General features: G+C 40.3%; 1 protein-coding gene across 4 annotated transcripts in view; it reads left to right on the forward strand.

Moving 5' to 3' along the window:
• kaznb (kazrin, periplakin interacting protein b) overlaps positions 1-18,155 on the forward strand; it is a 137,771-nt gene continuing 119,616 nt past the window's right edge. For all 4 annotated transcript variants that reach the window (XM_076884110.1, XM_012918490.4, XM_012918491.5 and 1 more), the window contains exon 1: positions 1-95. In XM_076884110.1, coding sequence (XP_076740225.1) covers positions 20-95 — 76 coding nt within the window. In that variant the 5' untranslated portion in view covers positions 1-19. The remainder of the gene's footprint in view (positions 96-18,155) is intronic.

Raw genomic sequence — 18,155 nt, forward strand, 5'->3', positions numbered from 1 at the left:
GTGTGTCAGTGGGACAGCCATGGAGGACACCCTCACCTGCAGCCATGCCACTTTCTCCCAGGTGTTTGGACGCCAGGGACAGCTCATGCAAGCCAGTGAGTTTCACTCTCTCCATATCCCGCCCCCCCCCCCCAAAAAAATCTTTAATCACATGCATGCCTTACATCCACCCTCAGCAATTCCACACAATCGCATCCTGAGTCTTACTGCTGTTTTAATTCATCTGAGCCTTGGAGGCGCATCAATGAGATTGCATTATCACGGCTTAAATCATGCACAAAGCAGAGAGTTTTCAAAGAGATGACAGGAAAACAAAACTGGGTTATCTTTTCACACGTTACGGTGATGTTAAAGGAAAGAAGCAATCTTATATTTTTCCTTTTTTTTCATCCTTGACAAACTGTGTGACTGTCATTGTGGTGCTGCCCAAGTTTCTGAGCAGCAGGATTAACTTGTGCAGCACTTGTGTTATAAGGAGGTGGCTTCAAAAGCTTTTTGGACAGCATGCGGGATTAACCCGGGACTGTGGCTCAGCTGTGTTGGGAGTTACACTTTGCTAAAAGAGCGCTTTAGAGGTACTTGAACACAAAGAGAAACTGGAAACTGACAGCTTTCTTTACAGACCAGGTGTGCTGGTTAATATTTCTGTATGTTTTTAGTAATTTCTGCAGTCTTAAGTAGCAGATCTGAATGCATACTTTGCAGCACAGTGTTATTCACAGTATGATTGAAACTGAATTTGTCAGGGTGAGACACTATTTGAGGAGCTCTCATAGTTCAGACTGATAGCTAAATTATTAAAAAGGGAATCTATCAAGATTTTCAGGGGTGCAGACACACCGAACACAACCTTGGAGCGCTGCTTATAAAGCATGCTCAAGTAATATCTTATTATGCAACGAACATGGTCAGAATACATATTTCCCCCAAGAGGAAAAATAGAGCAGAGATCGACTTGTCTCCACAATCAAAGTGTCAGCTGCATCCTCCCATAACTGGCCTGGTATTTCTCCTCATGGAGTCATGCAGCGAGAACTTAGTCAACGCCTTTGATGCCTTCGCTCGGCCTTAAATGCATAGCGATTCTTCACACGGTGTTATGAAGGATAATGAGGAGAGCCCGGGCGGATTTCAAAACAGATGTGCCTTTATACTACGTATCGGGTTTGTCACATCAATTTTAAATGCCTTTGTTTCTCGTCATTACCACCTGCAGAGAGGGGCGTCTGATTAGAGTTTCAAAGCAAGTGTTATTAACACGAGCGCAGCTAAGACAGCACTTAGTGGAGCTAATAATGGAAACACATCAGTCATTTCCCTGTGCTGTAAAATTCATGCTTCTTGACACGTGTTACTTAGCAAGGCTGTGTTGCAGGAGTTCATCTGCTGGGATTTTTGAATCATGGAGTTATTTGGGAAGATAGATATGCAGATGTGGTGCAGTGAATTGTAGTTGTCTTTACACGAGAGCACTCTTTTATAAATAATGCAATTTGTTTGAATGCATCCACGGGCTTGCGTTGATAAGAGCATATTACTGGTGAAGGGGTTGCAGGGTTTTGATTAATATTTTGCTTCAGACAGGCAGGAGGCTGAAAGCATCTTCACTAAATGAGTGTCTTTAAGAACTGCTGAGCTGCTGGTCGTCTCTCTGGTTTCAGGTTTTTATGGCAAGCAGAGAATGCACTGGATTAGTGTGCAAACAGTGTGCACAAAACGCCGGATAAGTCCAACATATAATGACAGCTACATGTGTATGCAGATGCAAATGTATGCAGAATACAAATGCTTCATAGCCCTGAATCAGTAGATTATCTGGAGGGCATCTCAGTATAAAAGGATGTAAACAAGGAGAGGGTGTGTCAGTGCTTATCACATTGGATCATGGATGGCAGCAAGGCAAGGCAAGCCTTCACAATAAAATTCAGTATTTCCTTTCATCATCAGCATACACAGTGGAAAAATTGAATGATAAATAGCAGATTATATTGTGTTGTAGCACATGGCGGTGGATCTCAGCCTTTTTATCATGTAGAAAGTCAATTTATTAGCATGTAATCTGCCAAAGCCTTCGCATACACTGGCTGGCATGCAAAGATTTAAAAAGATGAAATGTTTTTGATGTACTTTTTTCTCAAATATTACTTCACTATTAACAATTTACTAGTGACTCGTGAATTACTAATCATTCAAGACCTCTCCATGAATAGTTACTTTTGTCTGCTTATTAACAAAGGTCCGCCACAGCAGGTAGCACCACCTGTTTGTTTTGGCAGATTATTATTTTTCTTATGTTCGATGCCCTTCCTGATGCAACCCCAAAGGGATTTGTGTCACCTCCCAGGATTTAACGGAGATCTGTGACTTGCTAGTTAAATGTGTAAACCACTTCACTATGAATATATAAAGAAAGACGAGAAATTCAGATTTTTAACACTATCACACAATGTGGAAACACTGATTGATGGGATATTTCATCCTTTGGAGGGATAGTGTTAAGTTTTTGAGCATCTTAAAACTTTGAATCATTAAGATTCGTAAGGCAGGTCAAGATTTGGCATTAGATACTTTCAGATAAGAGCTCATAAACACTCTGTAAACCTGAAAAGCCCAGAAACGCTCAGCAACCTTTCCATATAAAAATACAGCTTCTCGGCGGCCACTGGCTATAAAGGCTATAAAAAAGATATCAAAGTGCCTCCAGCCTGCAATTTCCACTGCCTGAAATGCCATTAATGCATGTGAAAGTCACAATGTGGATTTGAAAGAACAAGAAGACTTCACGTCTGCTGGGCAGAAAATAGAAGCCACCCGTGAGTGTGAAGCAGCTGTACGAAGGTTTAGCTGACGCAGCAACGTCGTTGTATCATTCCACTGTGCAGGGTTGATGCACAAACATCAGAGAGGGAAATGCTACCTACATCCTCATCACGGAAATCAAATGCGGAAATCTGTAAAGCAAAATTATTTGGAAGCAACTTTTGTGGACAATTTTAATTAAAACTGTGGCGACGATCACCAAAGGTTTGCTCAGAGAGAAAAGATGAAGATGCCGATTAATAATTATGGGGTTGGAAACAATTAGAAGCACATTGCAGTGACATAGCAACACATTTTCCTGATAAATATCATGCAGTTTCATAAATATTACAAAAGATGGATGTAGTCACTTTGACGTCAGGCATTTTGAAGCTTCAGGTTTTGTGATGTCAGAGGTCACCTTATACACACGAAATGGTGGAGTGCAAAGTTGTCAGCATTTATAACAAGCTTCCCTAGGTTTTCCCTTTGCTGCAAGCAGACTTTTAACAGCTCTCACACATCCCTACTTGAACATCGCTAAAAATTTGTGGTTACATCTCAACATGTTACACAGGGTGTTCTCATCATGTACTATTTTTCTTAAATGAAGGCACAAATATTTGAAGAAAGGACGATCTTTAACATCTGCTATACAGGCTATATTTGCTTCTTTTCACCTCAAAAATCAGCTAATCTCTCATAGCGTGAGCCATATTCTCTTTCTAGTTGATGTTATTTTAATACTGTGACCTGAACAGACGCCACACACACCCAGAAATATCTTCTTTCTTCTTCTTTCTTTGTTTCCTGTCTCAGTTTCACTCAGCTCATTTTGTTTGACCATGAGAAGTCTCACGAGTTTGGTATGATGTGTTTCCACTATCCAGTTCTACTTGATTGGGCTTCAATGAATGGGTTAACTGTCAGTGTGGGTATAATTACAGATTAGATTAGAGACTAATCTAACAGATATGCAAATCACAGTTGCAGGCTGTTGTCTTGTGTTGTAATGAGCTGGATTTGGTTAAATGCATAGTGATTTTTTTCATAGAAAAAAAAGATAAAATGACATCCAGTGAGAAAACACTTTTTGGATGACGAACAAGAGCTGTTAGTATACAAGTACAGCAGGATTGTAAAATTAGGTGTTTTATAATTTGCGTCATTATGAGATAAAAGTCTCTCCTCCTCTGCAGATCAGCAGAAGTGTGAAGTGCAGACAACATGTAAAACTGCAGCAAGTCTGTCCTTTTGTTCCAACAGCATTTTTTCCACTTGTGCTTCTAGGTAGAGCGTTAACTTTTCCCTGAATAAATGACAAGTGAAGCCTCTGTTTCTCAGAGCTGCATGCATTATTCACTACATTCTTAACCTATTTGTGTTGCCTTTTCACTCTCCTTTCCCTCCCCCCCATTTTTGCTTTTACAACATTGCTTCCAAAGTTGTGGACACGGTGGGGAATTAAAAAGCTAACGCAGCAATCGGCGAATTGTTTAAACCCCATTTTTGCCTGAAAATGGCACATAAACCTTTGACATCGAAGCTTATTTGATTATTTTATAAAAACTACTGGTGGATTCTGAATCGATCGAATTAGCAACAAGACATTTAAAAATGACAGGAGCAGGTTTACCACCGTGTTGCATCATTTCTTCTTGTAGTAACACTCGCCATTAAATGCCTTTGCATCTGGGAACTGGAGAAATCAGTCGGCCTAGTTTGGAAAGTGAAACAGATTTTCATTCTTGGGTGATATAAGATTTTGGTAAATTAACAATTCGGAGCATCTCAGAAATTCAATTCTGGTCATGGGGATGTTACGTTTCAGTAGAAATATTTCATCACTCATCCAAGTGACTTTCTCAGTCTCCCCTTGGATGAGTGATGCAATGTTTTTCCAACTGAAATGTTACATCCCCATGACCAGAATCAACTCACTGGGATGTCCCTACCTGCATGACTGAACATGCATCAAGACTATTCAGGGCCACCTTTGTTGTATTTTTTATATTCTATCTGAATATATATCTATCTGATACAGATATATCCAGATATTTTCAGTGGGTGATCAGAGGTGGACTGTTTTACTACACACCCATGGTATTACACACACACACACACACACACACACACACACACACACACACACACACACACACACACACAAATGTATATGTGAGGTATATATATATATATATATATATATATATATATATATATATATATATATATATATATATATATATATATATATATATATATACATATGTATCTGCTTCTACTGACTGCTGGCTTGCACTCACGAGCTCATTGGATTCCATCATGATACTGTGCTACAAGTCCAGTCGTGAAATTTTCCTCACTGCTAAATATTCCGCAGTCAGCTGTTATATTGATATTAAAAAAAGTGGAAGCGATTGGGAATAACACCCATTCAGACATAAAGTGGTAGGACACAGAGCAGGGTGAGCAGATGCTAAGATGCTCAGTGCCAGAGTTGCAAATTTTCTGTAGTCAGCCACTACAGGCCACTACAGGCCTCAAGAACAGTGCATAGAGAGCTTCAGGGAAGGGGTTTCCAGTTTGACCAGTCTGGGTTTGGCAGTTTCTAGGAGGTCCGTACTTGCTTGACTGCATTTCACCAAATGTTTGGTGGAGGGCAATTATGGTGTGGGGTTGTTTTTCAGGAGTTGGCGTCAGCCGATTAGTTCCAGTGACAGGAACTCTTAATGTTTGTGCTTCCAAGACATTTTGGACAATTTCATGATCCCAACTTTGAGGGAAAGGTTTTGGGATGGTATCTTCTTGTTCCAACATGACTGCGCACCAGTGCGCAAAGCAAGATCCATAAAGACATGGATGAGTGAGTTTGAGGTGGAAGAAGAGTCCTCACCCTCAACCCGACAGAGCCAGGCCTTCTCGTCCAACATCAGTGTCTGATCACAAATGTGCTTCTGGAAGAACATAAAAACATCATATATCATATTCCTATAGATTAGGAATGGGATGTCACTCAATTTCAACTACGTGTGACAGCAGAAAATACTTTTGGCAATATCGTGTATGTGGTGCCAGCTTATATATTCTTGAGCATTACTGGGGCCTTCATAGATATGCAAGTTATCCATACCATGCAAACCAGTACACTGGATGGTTCTTTCCTCTTTAGACTGGAGGATTGTGTCTTCCATACAGTACTGTTTTTCCACTTCACCTCAGTCCCAAAGAATGTAACAGGTTTTCTGGAGCTTTTCTGCGTAATGCATTTGCAGATAAAGCAGTGAACTTTTAATAATTATGAAATGTGTTCCTGAGCTCATGCAGTGATTTCTGCTTTGCAATCTTGTCGATTTTTAATGAAGTGCTGCCTCAGGGATCGACGATCACGACTATTCAATATTTGTTGTTGGCCTTGCTCACCGAAGTTTCCAAATGTTTTAATAAAATTATGAACTGCAGAAGCTGAAATCTCCAAATTCATTGCAATTTTATATTTAGAAAAAGACCCTCTGAAAATGTCTTACTATTTGCCAACTATGTGTGAGTTTATGCCACTTGGTGTTTTTTAAGCACTACACAACTTTTCCAGTCTTTTGCTGCCCTTCTTCCAACTTTTTTGTCAATATTTCCTGCATGAAATGGGAACACATTTTTCAAAAAACAATAAAACCTTTCATTTTCAACATTTTCAACATTTGTTATGTTCTCTTCACTTTTTTTTAAATTAAATATGAATAAATTACAGAGCAACTCAACTTTTCTGGAAATAATTCTTGTCCTACTTTTTTCCTTCAAATTGCTTGTGGCAATGAAAAAGCCTCATGAGTGCTATTGCTACGTTTGCATAAATCCCCACAAGCTCAGGCTCTGCTCCTTGCCAGAATGTTGTGTCCTGACACAATGAAGTGGTTTCAGTCACCTTTCTGCTCCACTGGACCAAAGTGATGTGAGGACGGCCACAGTGCAAGGTTGCCTGCAGTGTTGTCCACAGAGTAGGTCCACAGATGTCAAGAGCTGAATATCTTCATCCTTCCTATTGTGGAGATTTATCCCCCTATCTTTGCTAAGAGAGGTCAGGGGACCTCCTCTAAACGCCAGATTTGTTCATCATTGACCATACATCACAAACAACTAACAGTAAATCCGATAAGATAAATACAAAATTGCCTTATTTTTCATTTTCCTGATGAATTAAACACCCTAAACAATGCCAACAATGTAATCACTGCTGCTAAATTTGTGTGATACATCCTACACACTTGTTAATATACTCTTACTTACTCTATTGATCCTACTTAACTCCCTGGATATCCCCAGCAGCACTGAAAATCACTTCCTCAGAGTCATTACAAGCCTAATTTAGATCTGCCTACCTATTTTTATCCCTATATTGGATTTAAGTAGCTCAGCAGAGCCGAGACCAGTGGACGTGTCTTAATCTCTTGGTCAGTATATCTGCTATCACAGTGAGCCTCAGGCCAGAGCAGCTGGATCATTCCAGATCAACCACTCTTGCTAATTCATTAAAGGTTAATTATTAGTTGATGGGATTCACTCATTTTTACAAACCAGGTTTGAAATATGTAGTCCAGTGTTGTGAACTGCACTGTTGTGCATAATTTAGCTGCATAATGCTCCTTAGGTCATTGGGAGAGCAGGAATCACATGCATCTGTATTTGCAGACTTGGCCTCAGGGTGATCAATAATCCAATGGCTGTTCACTTAATGCGGTGTGTGTTGAGTGGTGGGAGTTTGCTCATTGGCTCGAGATGGTGTAATTAGTAGATGCTGAACTTTCCCGAGCCATATAGTCTTACTGTAATGCAACAACCAGCAACATTTTATATTCTTTTATTACTTTTTATTATCAGTTTATACTTGAGGCCCTCTGAGGTTGTGCTGTATGTACTTGGCAGCAACACAGGATGCTAATGTTTAGCAGGTATGCTAATGCTGTGCGGCGTCCCCTGTTTGAACAGCATGCTGTAGACGTCTGTGAATTGAGGAGACCAGCTGCTGGACTTGGGAGAGAGGAAATGTTGGCCATTCTTGTCTGATATAGGATTCTCAACAGTCCTGGTCTTCTTTGTTATGCATGTCTTTTCATGATGGGCCAAATGTTTTCGGTTGGTGTAAGGCCAATTCAGCTACTTCTAAAAAAGTCTAGTTAAGAGGCTCTTTTTATGCCCAATCATGTTACTGACCTGCTGCCAATGAACCTAATTAGGTGCAAAATGTTTCTCCAGCTGATTCTCTTTATTATCACTTACTTTTGTTCCCTTCGTCCCAGCTTCTTTAAGATGTGTTGGTGCCACCAAAGTTAAAATGAGGTAATATCTTTGATGAAATAGTAAAATATCTCAGTTTAAACATTTCTTATGTTTTCTCTTATGTGTCTTTGAAATTTGAAACTCATTACATTCTGTTGTTATTTACATTTTACACAGCAAACCAACTTCTTTGGAGTTCGGGTTGTGAGAGGCCAATGTATGAGCATGTAGCATTTTGAGGTTTTCAGTTATACTAAACCAATAAATCTAAGCTTAAGCCTTCACAGTGGGACTTCACAAACCACCGTGTGATGTTATGGTTGCCATATCCATCTTTATTTGAAGTCTGTATACTAAACATGTAACGACCAGTCACATGATTATGACAAACGTGGACAAATTTAAAATGTAATTTAATTGTCATGCGTCTACAAAACCTGTGTAAGGTTGATGGAAAAATGCAATAAACTCATCTCATTTTATTTATTTTTTTCATGACATCTGATGTGTATATACCCTACCGCGAATGTAGTGTAGTTTGGTAATACCAAGTCACCAGAGTTTATCACTGAAGGAACATGCAAATCATGCAAAATATATCAAAACTCTCAAATTCATGTTGTAATAATCCCCTTTTAAATGTTTAAAACTATAGTGAGCCACAAACTATGGTCTGGATTTGCAGTTCAGGCCTGAAGAAACTGGTAAAAAAAAATAATGGAGGGAAAAAGCTGCAAACAGGTAACATTTTTTTCTGTCAATTACTGACTTCCAAAGTAAAAAAAAAAAGTTATGTATAACTCAGGCTTTTATATGCCTTTCAGAAAGAAGGTAGTGCTTCACTTTCCAGAGCAAAACTAGTTCCAGCCTGGATGTTGCTTTGTTATTTCAGGTTGTAGCAAAACCGATTTATTCCTGCAATACCACAAACCCCTGTGTTTCCATGTCTCCCGGACAAAGTGCTTTGCTGTTTGTACAGTGTTTCATTTTGTAAGGATTTTAGTCATTTCTCACACTTTGAATTGATGCATCTCTTGCTCTCTTTTGCCTAATCTGCTCTGTCTCTCCCTGTTGCTCTCTTGCAAAAACACATACACGCCCTCACAGGAAACATGGGGTTATTGCAAAATTTTAAGTGGGTGCACATAAGCTGAATACTGCGCGCTCAGCGAGCACATCACTTGGATTTAATAGTTACTCATCTCCACCACTTTAAAGCGGCTAAATTTGTCACTGCTCGATCTCCTGTGTGCACACACTGAAGTGCCAGGAGAGTGTTTAAGATATGAACAACAGCAGATTTCACAGAGAAGCTAATCCTGCTCATTTTGGCATCTGTATGATTACTGTGTGCATCCTTTTTCTTCTTTTTTTAACTGTTGTGGCTGCACATATCTGTCAAAATGGATTTTCAAGTTCCAAACAAGGTAAAAACACACAGTGAAGTTGCAAGTGGTGGACAGAAAAACAAAACAACAAAACACTCAGCACTGCTCGGATGAAAAATGATATTAATATATTTGTACACCTAGAGAGCATTTTCTGATTTGCCGTTTACGTCCCTCCCGTGGTTTCTGCATCATTGAGCTCTCTGCCTGAGTGCTGAATGTGCATATCTGCCTCAGCACAACCACTACATCTGGCCTCTTTTCCCCTCTCCTCCTTAGTTACACAAACGCTGAGCTGCTTCCCAAAGCATCAGTGTTCATCTCATAATCTTGTCATAATCCACCACAGAGAAGACAACGAAACAGAAAGAGAAGGAGACACAGTGGCACAGCAGCTATAGCACAATGTTCACATGGAAAACTTATATAGAAGTATGTATTTCAAAAAGGAAAAAACAAAACAAAAAGGGGGGGGGGGGGGGGGGGGGGTGTAGATTAAGAAAAGTGCCACTTTGACAGATATAAAAACCCAGCTGGAAATGTTTCATAATTTATGATACAGCTCGGAAAGATAGTAATGTCACAAGGCAACAACAAAAGGGTGAGCACACTGTTCAGCAGCTTAATTTATGAAGCAAACTTACCGTACATACAAAACTAATGATGTGCGCAAATCAGTAAGATCAGCGGCATAAGATGTGCATGAGTGGAAATGTGTGTGAGAAACCTAAGAAATGCAAATTTGATGCATGACATAAGCAATTATGATGAGCCCTGATCAATCCCCCAAGGGACCTACAATTACTGCCGTAGTCTATTTTGGCATCTAATGATACGAAGTACTAAACTAAGTATAAATTTAGAGGTGATTGTGCTTTTGCTGTAGCTGCTCCAAAGTTGTGGAATGATCTGTCCTTGCATGTTAGGCAGGGCTCATCTCTTTCTGAGTTTTAAACTCTTCTTAAAACATATTTATTTGCTGAAGCCTTTGGCACTCTTTAAGGGGTTGACTCAATTTTTTTTAACATGTTTTATTTTATTTTATTTGGCTTATGCTTATGCTTATTTTATAATATTTTATATTATTTTATTTGGCTTATGCTATTTGTATATGTACAGCACTTTGTGAACCCTGGTTTTATGTTAAAGTGCTTTATAAATAAAGCTGGTATGGTATGGTAAGTAAATACAGGGTCATTGTTACCGTTACCAGTACTGATACTTTTAACCTATAACGGCAGCTTGTGTAGGAGAGACCAGCGTGTCATGATTCATGACATCACCACCATCAATTTGCAATTTGTGCTTTTTACTTAAGAATAACGATTTAACACAATAAAAACACACCTTTCAGTTTTTCATGTATTTTGAAACTTGGTATTTTGGATAACTTTAGTGTAGATGTGGCTGTCTCTAAAGCACTTTGGGTCAGCTTCTGTTGTTTAAATGTGTTATAGGCTAAAAATAAAATAGACGTGACAATTAACACAAAAATGTTAAGGTATTTTTCATAGTGTACATTTCCTTAAAATAAAATAAAATAAAATAAATAAGTGGGTTATATACTGAACTTAGATGCTAGAAACCAGGCATTGATCCTATTATTGATACCATTACCAGCATTTGTATCAATATTATCAATATATGGAGCGATCCACCCACCTCTACATACAAATACACAGTATACAGAAGAAAAGGTTGCGAGTTCAGGCAGGGGTCGTCTCAGCAAATACTAACCTTTTCCATTTAGGCTTCCCACTCCCCGGCACTCACAGCACCGTCGGCCAAAAGAAGAATCTGGTGTGCTCTGAGTCTGTATAAATATGCATCACTAGTTAGTGCAGGCGCTCCTGTGGTGATGAAATATAGCCGATTCTCCCGGGTTCCTCTCTTTAACATGCAGGGCACGCCATTAAAGGATGGGAGTGACACTGCATACTGCATGTATATCTGTGCTAAAGACAGTTTTCACTGGATTCGCTCCCAGCATGTGATCAGAAATTTACAACATGCAACATCTGGGAGCTTTTCTCTACTAAAAAGAGGCTTTAGTTTCTGTCGTCACCGCTGAGAAAAAGTAGCACTTTTTGGTAACTTTCAGAGGGTTCAGTGATGTTTTGACACTGTAAACACTAATGAGAAGAACCATTGGAGCCTACGCCTTGTTAATCCGATATTCTCCTGAGCTGAGACGCTCCACTGTACATGTGATTTGCCACCAATTTAGGAAGGAGCAGCATTTTCAATGCCAACAGTTTCTTAAGATGTCTACAAAGTGTGGCTCAAAGAAAGGAGTCGGGTTCACTTTTGCAGAGCTCGCGATAAGCAGCTCTCATTGTGAAACACCATTACACTGTGGGACAGAGTTTACATGACGGCTGTGAAATGGAGAGTGTGTGCACGTTTGTCGAATAGCGCGTCTCCGTGTCCGCCACCACAGTGATATCAGGCTCAGTGCCTGCTTTCTACACATGCCCCTGGATAATATGTCTTAATGTCTGTGAGAGTCACACATGTGGCCTGTGCTACATTAGCCGGCCACGTAAGACACGTAATCTTCTTATAAAGGTCCTGGGTGATTTCTGCATGACTCTGCAGAGCTGTCCGTTCTAACTTGTATCTTTCTCAGATTGAAGCAGAGAAGTGAAGGTAAATCATTCAAAAAACACTGGTAAAAATTTAAAAAATTATGTGTGATCATGTAAACATTTGTGGTATCACAGTGCATCTGTGATTCCTCACCACTGTGACATCCAGTGGGGAAAATAACACCACTCCACAGGCTTCACCTTTGACCTTTGTTAGCCACCAAAAATCAATCCCGTGACTTTTATAGCCATTTCAGATGTGAACGGCTGTCAATAGACTAATTACTTATTTGATTTGTAGTTGCAGCTTTGGCGTTCAATTCTTGATAGCACGTTTTCTTAATTCTGAGATATTTATTCATATGCAAAGGGGAAACAATCTTTAGTCACCCTTCTTATTTAGCTGGAATAATAGGAATTAGGCACAGTGTTCTTCTTTGGAATGCCTTTTGGATGATCCCACTCTTCTTCAGTTATGTTGAAGTCAGGGCTCTGGTGAGGCCGATTCATGACTGATAGTATTCGATTTTGTGTTTTTATGTCCAGGTATGCTTTTACTGCATTGGCAGTGAATTTGGGATATTGTCATGATGAAAAATGAAGCTCTTGCCAATCAGACACTTTCCAGATGGTATTAAAACTGATGGTACCTTTCTGCATTCATAGGTCCATCAATTTTTAAAAATCTGCAACACTACTGGCTGACAACTCACTGTTGTACCTCCTGTGTTCATGCTATGAAAAAACTATTTGAAAAAAACTACTATCATCACTCCATAAGACCCGTTGCCACAGACTTTCAGTTGAGTTCTTGTGTAATGGGGCGTACCTCAGCCCTGTTTTCCTTCGTTAAGAATGGCTTCTTGACAGCCGCCCTTAAACTGAGATCATGTCTGATGAAGCTTCAGTGAACGCTAGATGGATCCACTGCCACTCACAGATCCTTCATCAGGTCTTCCCTGGATTTTCCCCCCGTTTCTTTCAGATACTGTTCATGTGCTGCAGATAGTTTTTCAGCTTTGCCACATCTTCTTTTGTGCTCTTGTTCTGTTTCACCAAAATGTTTAACGACACATTGCACACATTGGAAAGATATGCCAAGTATTAACTCTTTGGAATCACCTTTTTGGTGCAAAATTACAATTAAAATTAAAATTATACGTAGACACAATACTGGTTCATACCTTGAGTTAGGTGCCTTTTTTATGCTTGAATGATTCATAGGTCAGTGTCAAGTGGCTAAACAAACAAAAGAATTATTCAGAAAACAGTCAGGTACAAGTACTGCACTGAAAATGAATGAAAAAGTAGCCAATGTCCAAAGAAAAACTCTGAAAGACCTTCAGAAAGGATGGAGAACTGTTCCTTAAGACCACTTTAGAAACCTACAAGAGTGTCTGGGTCTTTGAAAGGAAAATATAAAGAAATGAGTGGTGACTCAAGACGTTTACACAGTACTAGTATGTCTAGAAAACTAAAACTGCACATGTAAACCAAAGACAATGAACACTGCAGTGATATCTTAAAACAGGACTTGCAAATGCAAAAATGCAACCCAACGTGACCTTTATAGCACAGTCTCTTAAGATCAGTTTGTTTAAACCACTTACTTTGTCCCTCTTCTTGCTACCAAACATATGGACAGAGGCAAGATCAGAGATGCTGAACACATATTAGGAATCAGAGGCTTCCTCTTAGTTATGGATCAGCAATTATGTCAAATGGTTTCTGCACCACAATTCTGATGTCATTTCGGTCAAAGCTGTCCTCCACAGATGTGCACTTGAAGAGACATGCTCAGCATCATTAAACAGCGCTCAGCTCTCTCCTCTCCAAGCTCACGAGTAGCAGCCATGTGAATATGCAGAACGTACACGTTTTTTGATGTGAGAGGGAAGTGAAAAAGCCCACGAGATGTGCTGGCAACAGTTTTCCCCACACAGGAATGTCTAACTTGGTAAAAATGTTGAGCTTATGTGCCTTTGAACTCTCCGAGTTGTTTACGTGCGCTGAAACGCGTTAATGAATGATAGCAGTATTACCTGCAGTCTACAGTCAGAGTGGCTCATCTCCTAATAGAAACCTGTTTTGAAATTGAATTTTGAGCATCAAAGTGGCTGATACCGATAATGGATTCAGAACTGTCACCCCCATGTAAGAGCAAATTCCGAGTTCAGATATTTAATCCCCATCTGTCGTACTTCAAGTTGGTGAGTTGTGTGTGCTACCTGCCATTGTGCAGTGCCACAAAGATATGTGGCTCTGACCCACTTTCATCTGCCCTGCGAGACGGGTTCAGACACTTTCTCACAAACAGTCCTAATTGGAGGCAGCCTTGTCACTGGTGCTGCCTGTAGCTCCGGCTTTTCGAAAGTACTCCTGCGTGCAGCTTTGGATTTTGAAATGTCATGTTTGAGCTCTCACAGGTCTGCTCTAACAAGCAATGTTTACCCCGACTGTAAAAAGACGAGAGGATCCCGATTTCCCCTCCATATCTCAGCCGATGCAAGAGTTTCTTCTCTTCTGTCTGCCAGTTGCATCTTCAAAGTTTCTCCTTAAGCTTGTTTTCTTGCTTGGAAACTTTCTACTGAAAGCAGCAGTTTCAAAGTGACTCACCTTGCTTTCCCGGGTCCATTTTGTGCGGTGTCTTTCTAGCTCCTGCCGCATTGTGTTGTGATACTCGCAGCACAGCTGGGGAACTTTTTCAGCTACCAAAACATTACTGACGAGGTTCACACTGAGACCTGTCTTGCAAAGAGGGAAAAGTTTCTCCAACAACAATCACAATGCAGATGCAGTGATTTATTGGTTTAAAGTGTGCTTTTGTTGTTCTCTGCAGCTGCTGTGCCTCCGCTGCTGCTGCTGCGACGGTCTCTTATGCCATTTTTCTCCACCTACACAGCTGAAAACGACATGTGCTTGAGTGATTTTGGGTATGAAGTTTCCAGCCGATGTACAACTAGAAGAGGCACAGTGCAGTGAAGTAGGTGCACTGATAAAATAAATCAAAACACAGAACCACCTGGAGTGCACTGCGCAACAACAAAGTGTATTATATAAGAGAAGCGCTTTAATTTATACACTATTTATACAAGATTTCACTCTCTTTCTCTGCTGCTTTTGCCTTATTAAGGATGCCGAAACCAATTCATCTTTAACCCCCAACTTGAGAACACACATAAGCTCATAGCTACTTGTTCTCTTCACCATAACAGAGACCGTTTACCAGATTTTAGTGAGCACCGTTCGTTATCTGTAAATTAATTACCTGTGTGTGACCCCCGCGTGTGTGAGTTCCCAAGTGGAAGGATTTGAATGAGAGCCACGATCCTCCGAGTGGTTTCATGAGGTGTTGAAGAGGTGGTCTGAGGCAGATTATCAAAGGGCCATCTGAGGCTTTTATGTTCATCCGACGGCTTGACACTCCCGCTGAGGTTTGTTTTACTAAAGTCTTTGACTCAAAGGAAGAAAAGAGAAACCCACATTGCTCAGTGCTGGTCTGTTGTACTCCTCACTAGGTGGCACACTGATCAAAGTTATGCAAAAGTCAGCGGAGGGCCCTTTACCCGTTTTTTCCACAACATAGCGAGCTTTCTGTATAATTAAACTAAGCACCATATTTTAATTATGCATCAGTGGTGAGATCAGAAATAACCTTTTTTTCTAATACGTGCTTAATACATAGTCTAATATGTGCAGATTAAAGGCAAAAAAAATGGCTTTAATAAATCATTTGACATTTGAGGCTTTTTAGTTTGGGATTTGTATTGCCGGGATAACTTCATGACCTTGTTTGAGCGTCTCGTGAGTGTTTTTAAACACTTCACTTTTACAAGAAGAATAAGAAAAAAAGAAAATGCTCACAGGTCACTGTCAGTGAGACAGCTGAGGCAGGTTTTCGTCCTACTTTTTGCAGCATGCGTCAAAGCCGCCAGGTGGTGGCAATGTTGCTGTGGGCAAAAAGAAATCCCTCCTGCAGTTTCGGCTTCCACACTAGAGCCTCGTCCTCAAATGTAGAAGCAGTTATCACAGTGGCATTCAGATTTCTTAAAGAGTTGGAGAGGTTTTTATTTTTTCTTTACCTCACCTGACTATTCCTGAGTGCACAGCTGCTTCAGAAGATACTCTGGCAGATGATCGGGACTGAAGCCTTTACAATATCCCAAGTTTTCAGACGTGTTTGATCTGTTAGCCAGTTGCTGGTCTTTTCAGATATGCAAATTGGGCATTGCATTATAATCTAAAGGGTTTAAGATTTCTGTGAGAAGCCATCTGAACTAATCTTCCCAGTTTAGCCCAGCATGACATTCCTGTATCTCCAGTTTTTGATTTATTTTCAGGTTTGGGTCTTCAGGTGTGGGGTGGCTGTAGCTCAGGTGGCAGAGCAGATCAGCCACTAATCAGAAGGTCGGTGGTTCGATCCCAGGCTGCCTCCTGGCTGCATGCCAAATATCCTTGGGCAAGATACTAACCCCGTGTTTGCCTACTGGTGGTGGTCAGAGGGCCTGGTGGCGCCAGTGTCCGGCAGCCTCGCCTCTGTCAGTGCGCCCCAGGGCAGCTGTGGCTACAATGTAGCTTGCCATTGCCAGTGTGTGAATGTGTGTGTGAATGGGTGAATGACTGAATGTAGTGTGAAGCGCTTTGGGGTCCTTAGGGACTAGAAAAGCGCTATACAAATGCAGGCCATTTACCATTTACCATTCATTTCTCTTGTAAGGAAACTCTCGAGGCCAGTTTACTCTGCATGATTCTCAGCCTTTAAATTTTATTGAGTCTTATGTGGTTTTGGAGCCAGCTTTGGAAGTCTGAGAAAATTACCTTAATGCTGACATTTTTATGCCTTAATTAAAGAGCAGACAGCAGAGACAGGACAGTAAATGAGAGGAGAACGACGCAGGGATTGAATGACACACACACCAAAAAAAAAAAAGGCTGGAATCAGGACTCATATTATGGTTCCCGGTCTGAAATGTCATTTTTGCTCTTGCTTCTGCTTACACTATTTTGATATTGCTAGCTTTTTTTCCTCAGTCCGTTTTGCTAAAAATTGCTCTTTTCTGACAGCATTATTGCAATAAGATTATTGTATAAATTCATTGAAACAACTGAGGACATTTTTCCCATCTAAACATGAACCACGTCCTGGTTCAAGGACTGGTGCTTCCTGCACAGACCCTTCACCTCAACCAAACACCTTCAGTATAACTTGAAATGAGGCAGCTCTCACAGATTTTAATGCTACATTAAGACATTGCTGCATTGTTTCATTGACCTAATACCTTTAGCCAAATACTCTGCTTTAACATGTATGGAGAATAGGGTTCAGCCTCTTATTTCTCATAAGCTACTGTAGGCGGTCTTAAGAGGTGATTACAGTATTCACTTCCTTGCAGTGTTTGGCATTTTGTACTCTGATGGTCATTTGATTTATGTGTGCCTGTCTTGGAGTTAATGAGTATGCCCTGCTAAGAATAAACTGAAGGAGATCTGTAAACAGACTCTGGAAGCAGCTGAATGCTTAATTTGACCAACAAAACTACTCTAAGTTATAAAAATACCAGTTTCTAGTTTCCAGGGAAGGATTTGTGCTTCTTAGTGCAGTGTGGGGAATCTACAGGGAACGCTGCAAACCTTTCTACCCTCGAGGCTTCATTGTGAAGATGTTTTCCTTCAGGCTGCCCTTGAGATCTTTACTGTCTTAGCTGTACCAGTTTTCATTTGTTTAATGCTCGGAATAGCAGAGAGGAAAATTAAGAACCTATTTGAGTGAGGATGTGTTTATTTCATTAGCAGCCCCAGTAGCAGTTTGCAGATTTGCACATGATTGAATTATGGGAGCATTGGGAATTAACACTTGCATCTCTGCATACATCTCTAAGCTTAATATTTACAGGTTGTGATGTGTGTTTCCTTTATTTAGAGAAAGCTGATGTAACGAGTCATTTATGACTAAATGCTTGCAAAACGAATTGCAGTACATTCCCATCAGCCTCAGCTGTCCTTTGTCCATTAAATACTTATCCAGTTAGGGTCATAGGGCCTCTGGAGCCTACAGTATCCCTGTTAACAGTGGACAAAGGGCTGGGCACACTCTGGAGAGGTTGTC

Source organism: Maylandia zebra, linkage group LG5 (genome assembly GCF_041146795.1).
Source record: "Maylandia zebra isolate NMK-2024a linkage group LG5, Mzebra_GT3a, whole genome shotgun sequence".
Classification (NCBI taxonomy): Eukaryota; Metazoa; Chordata; class Actinopteri; order Cichliformes; family Cichlidae; genus Maylandia; species Maylandia zebra.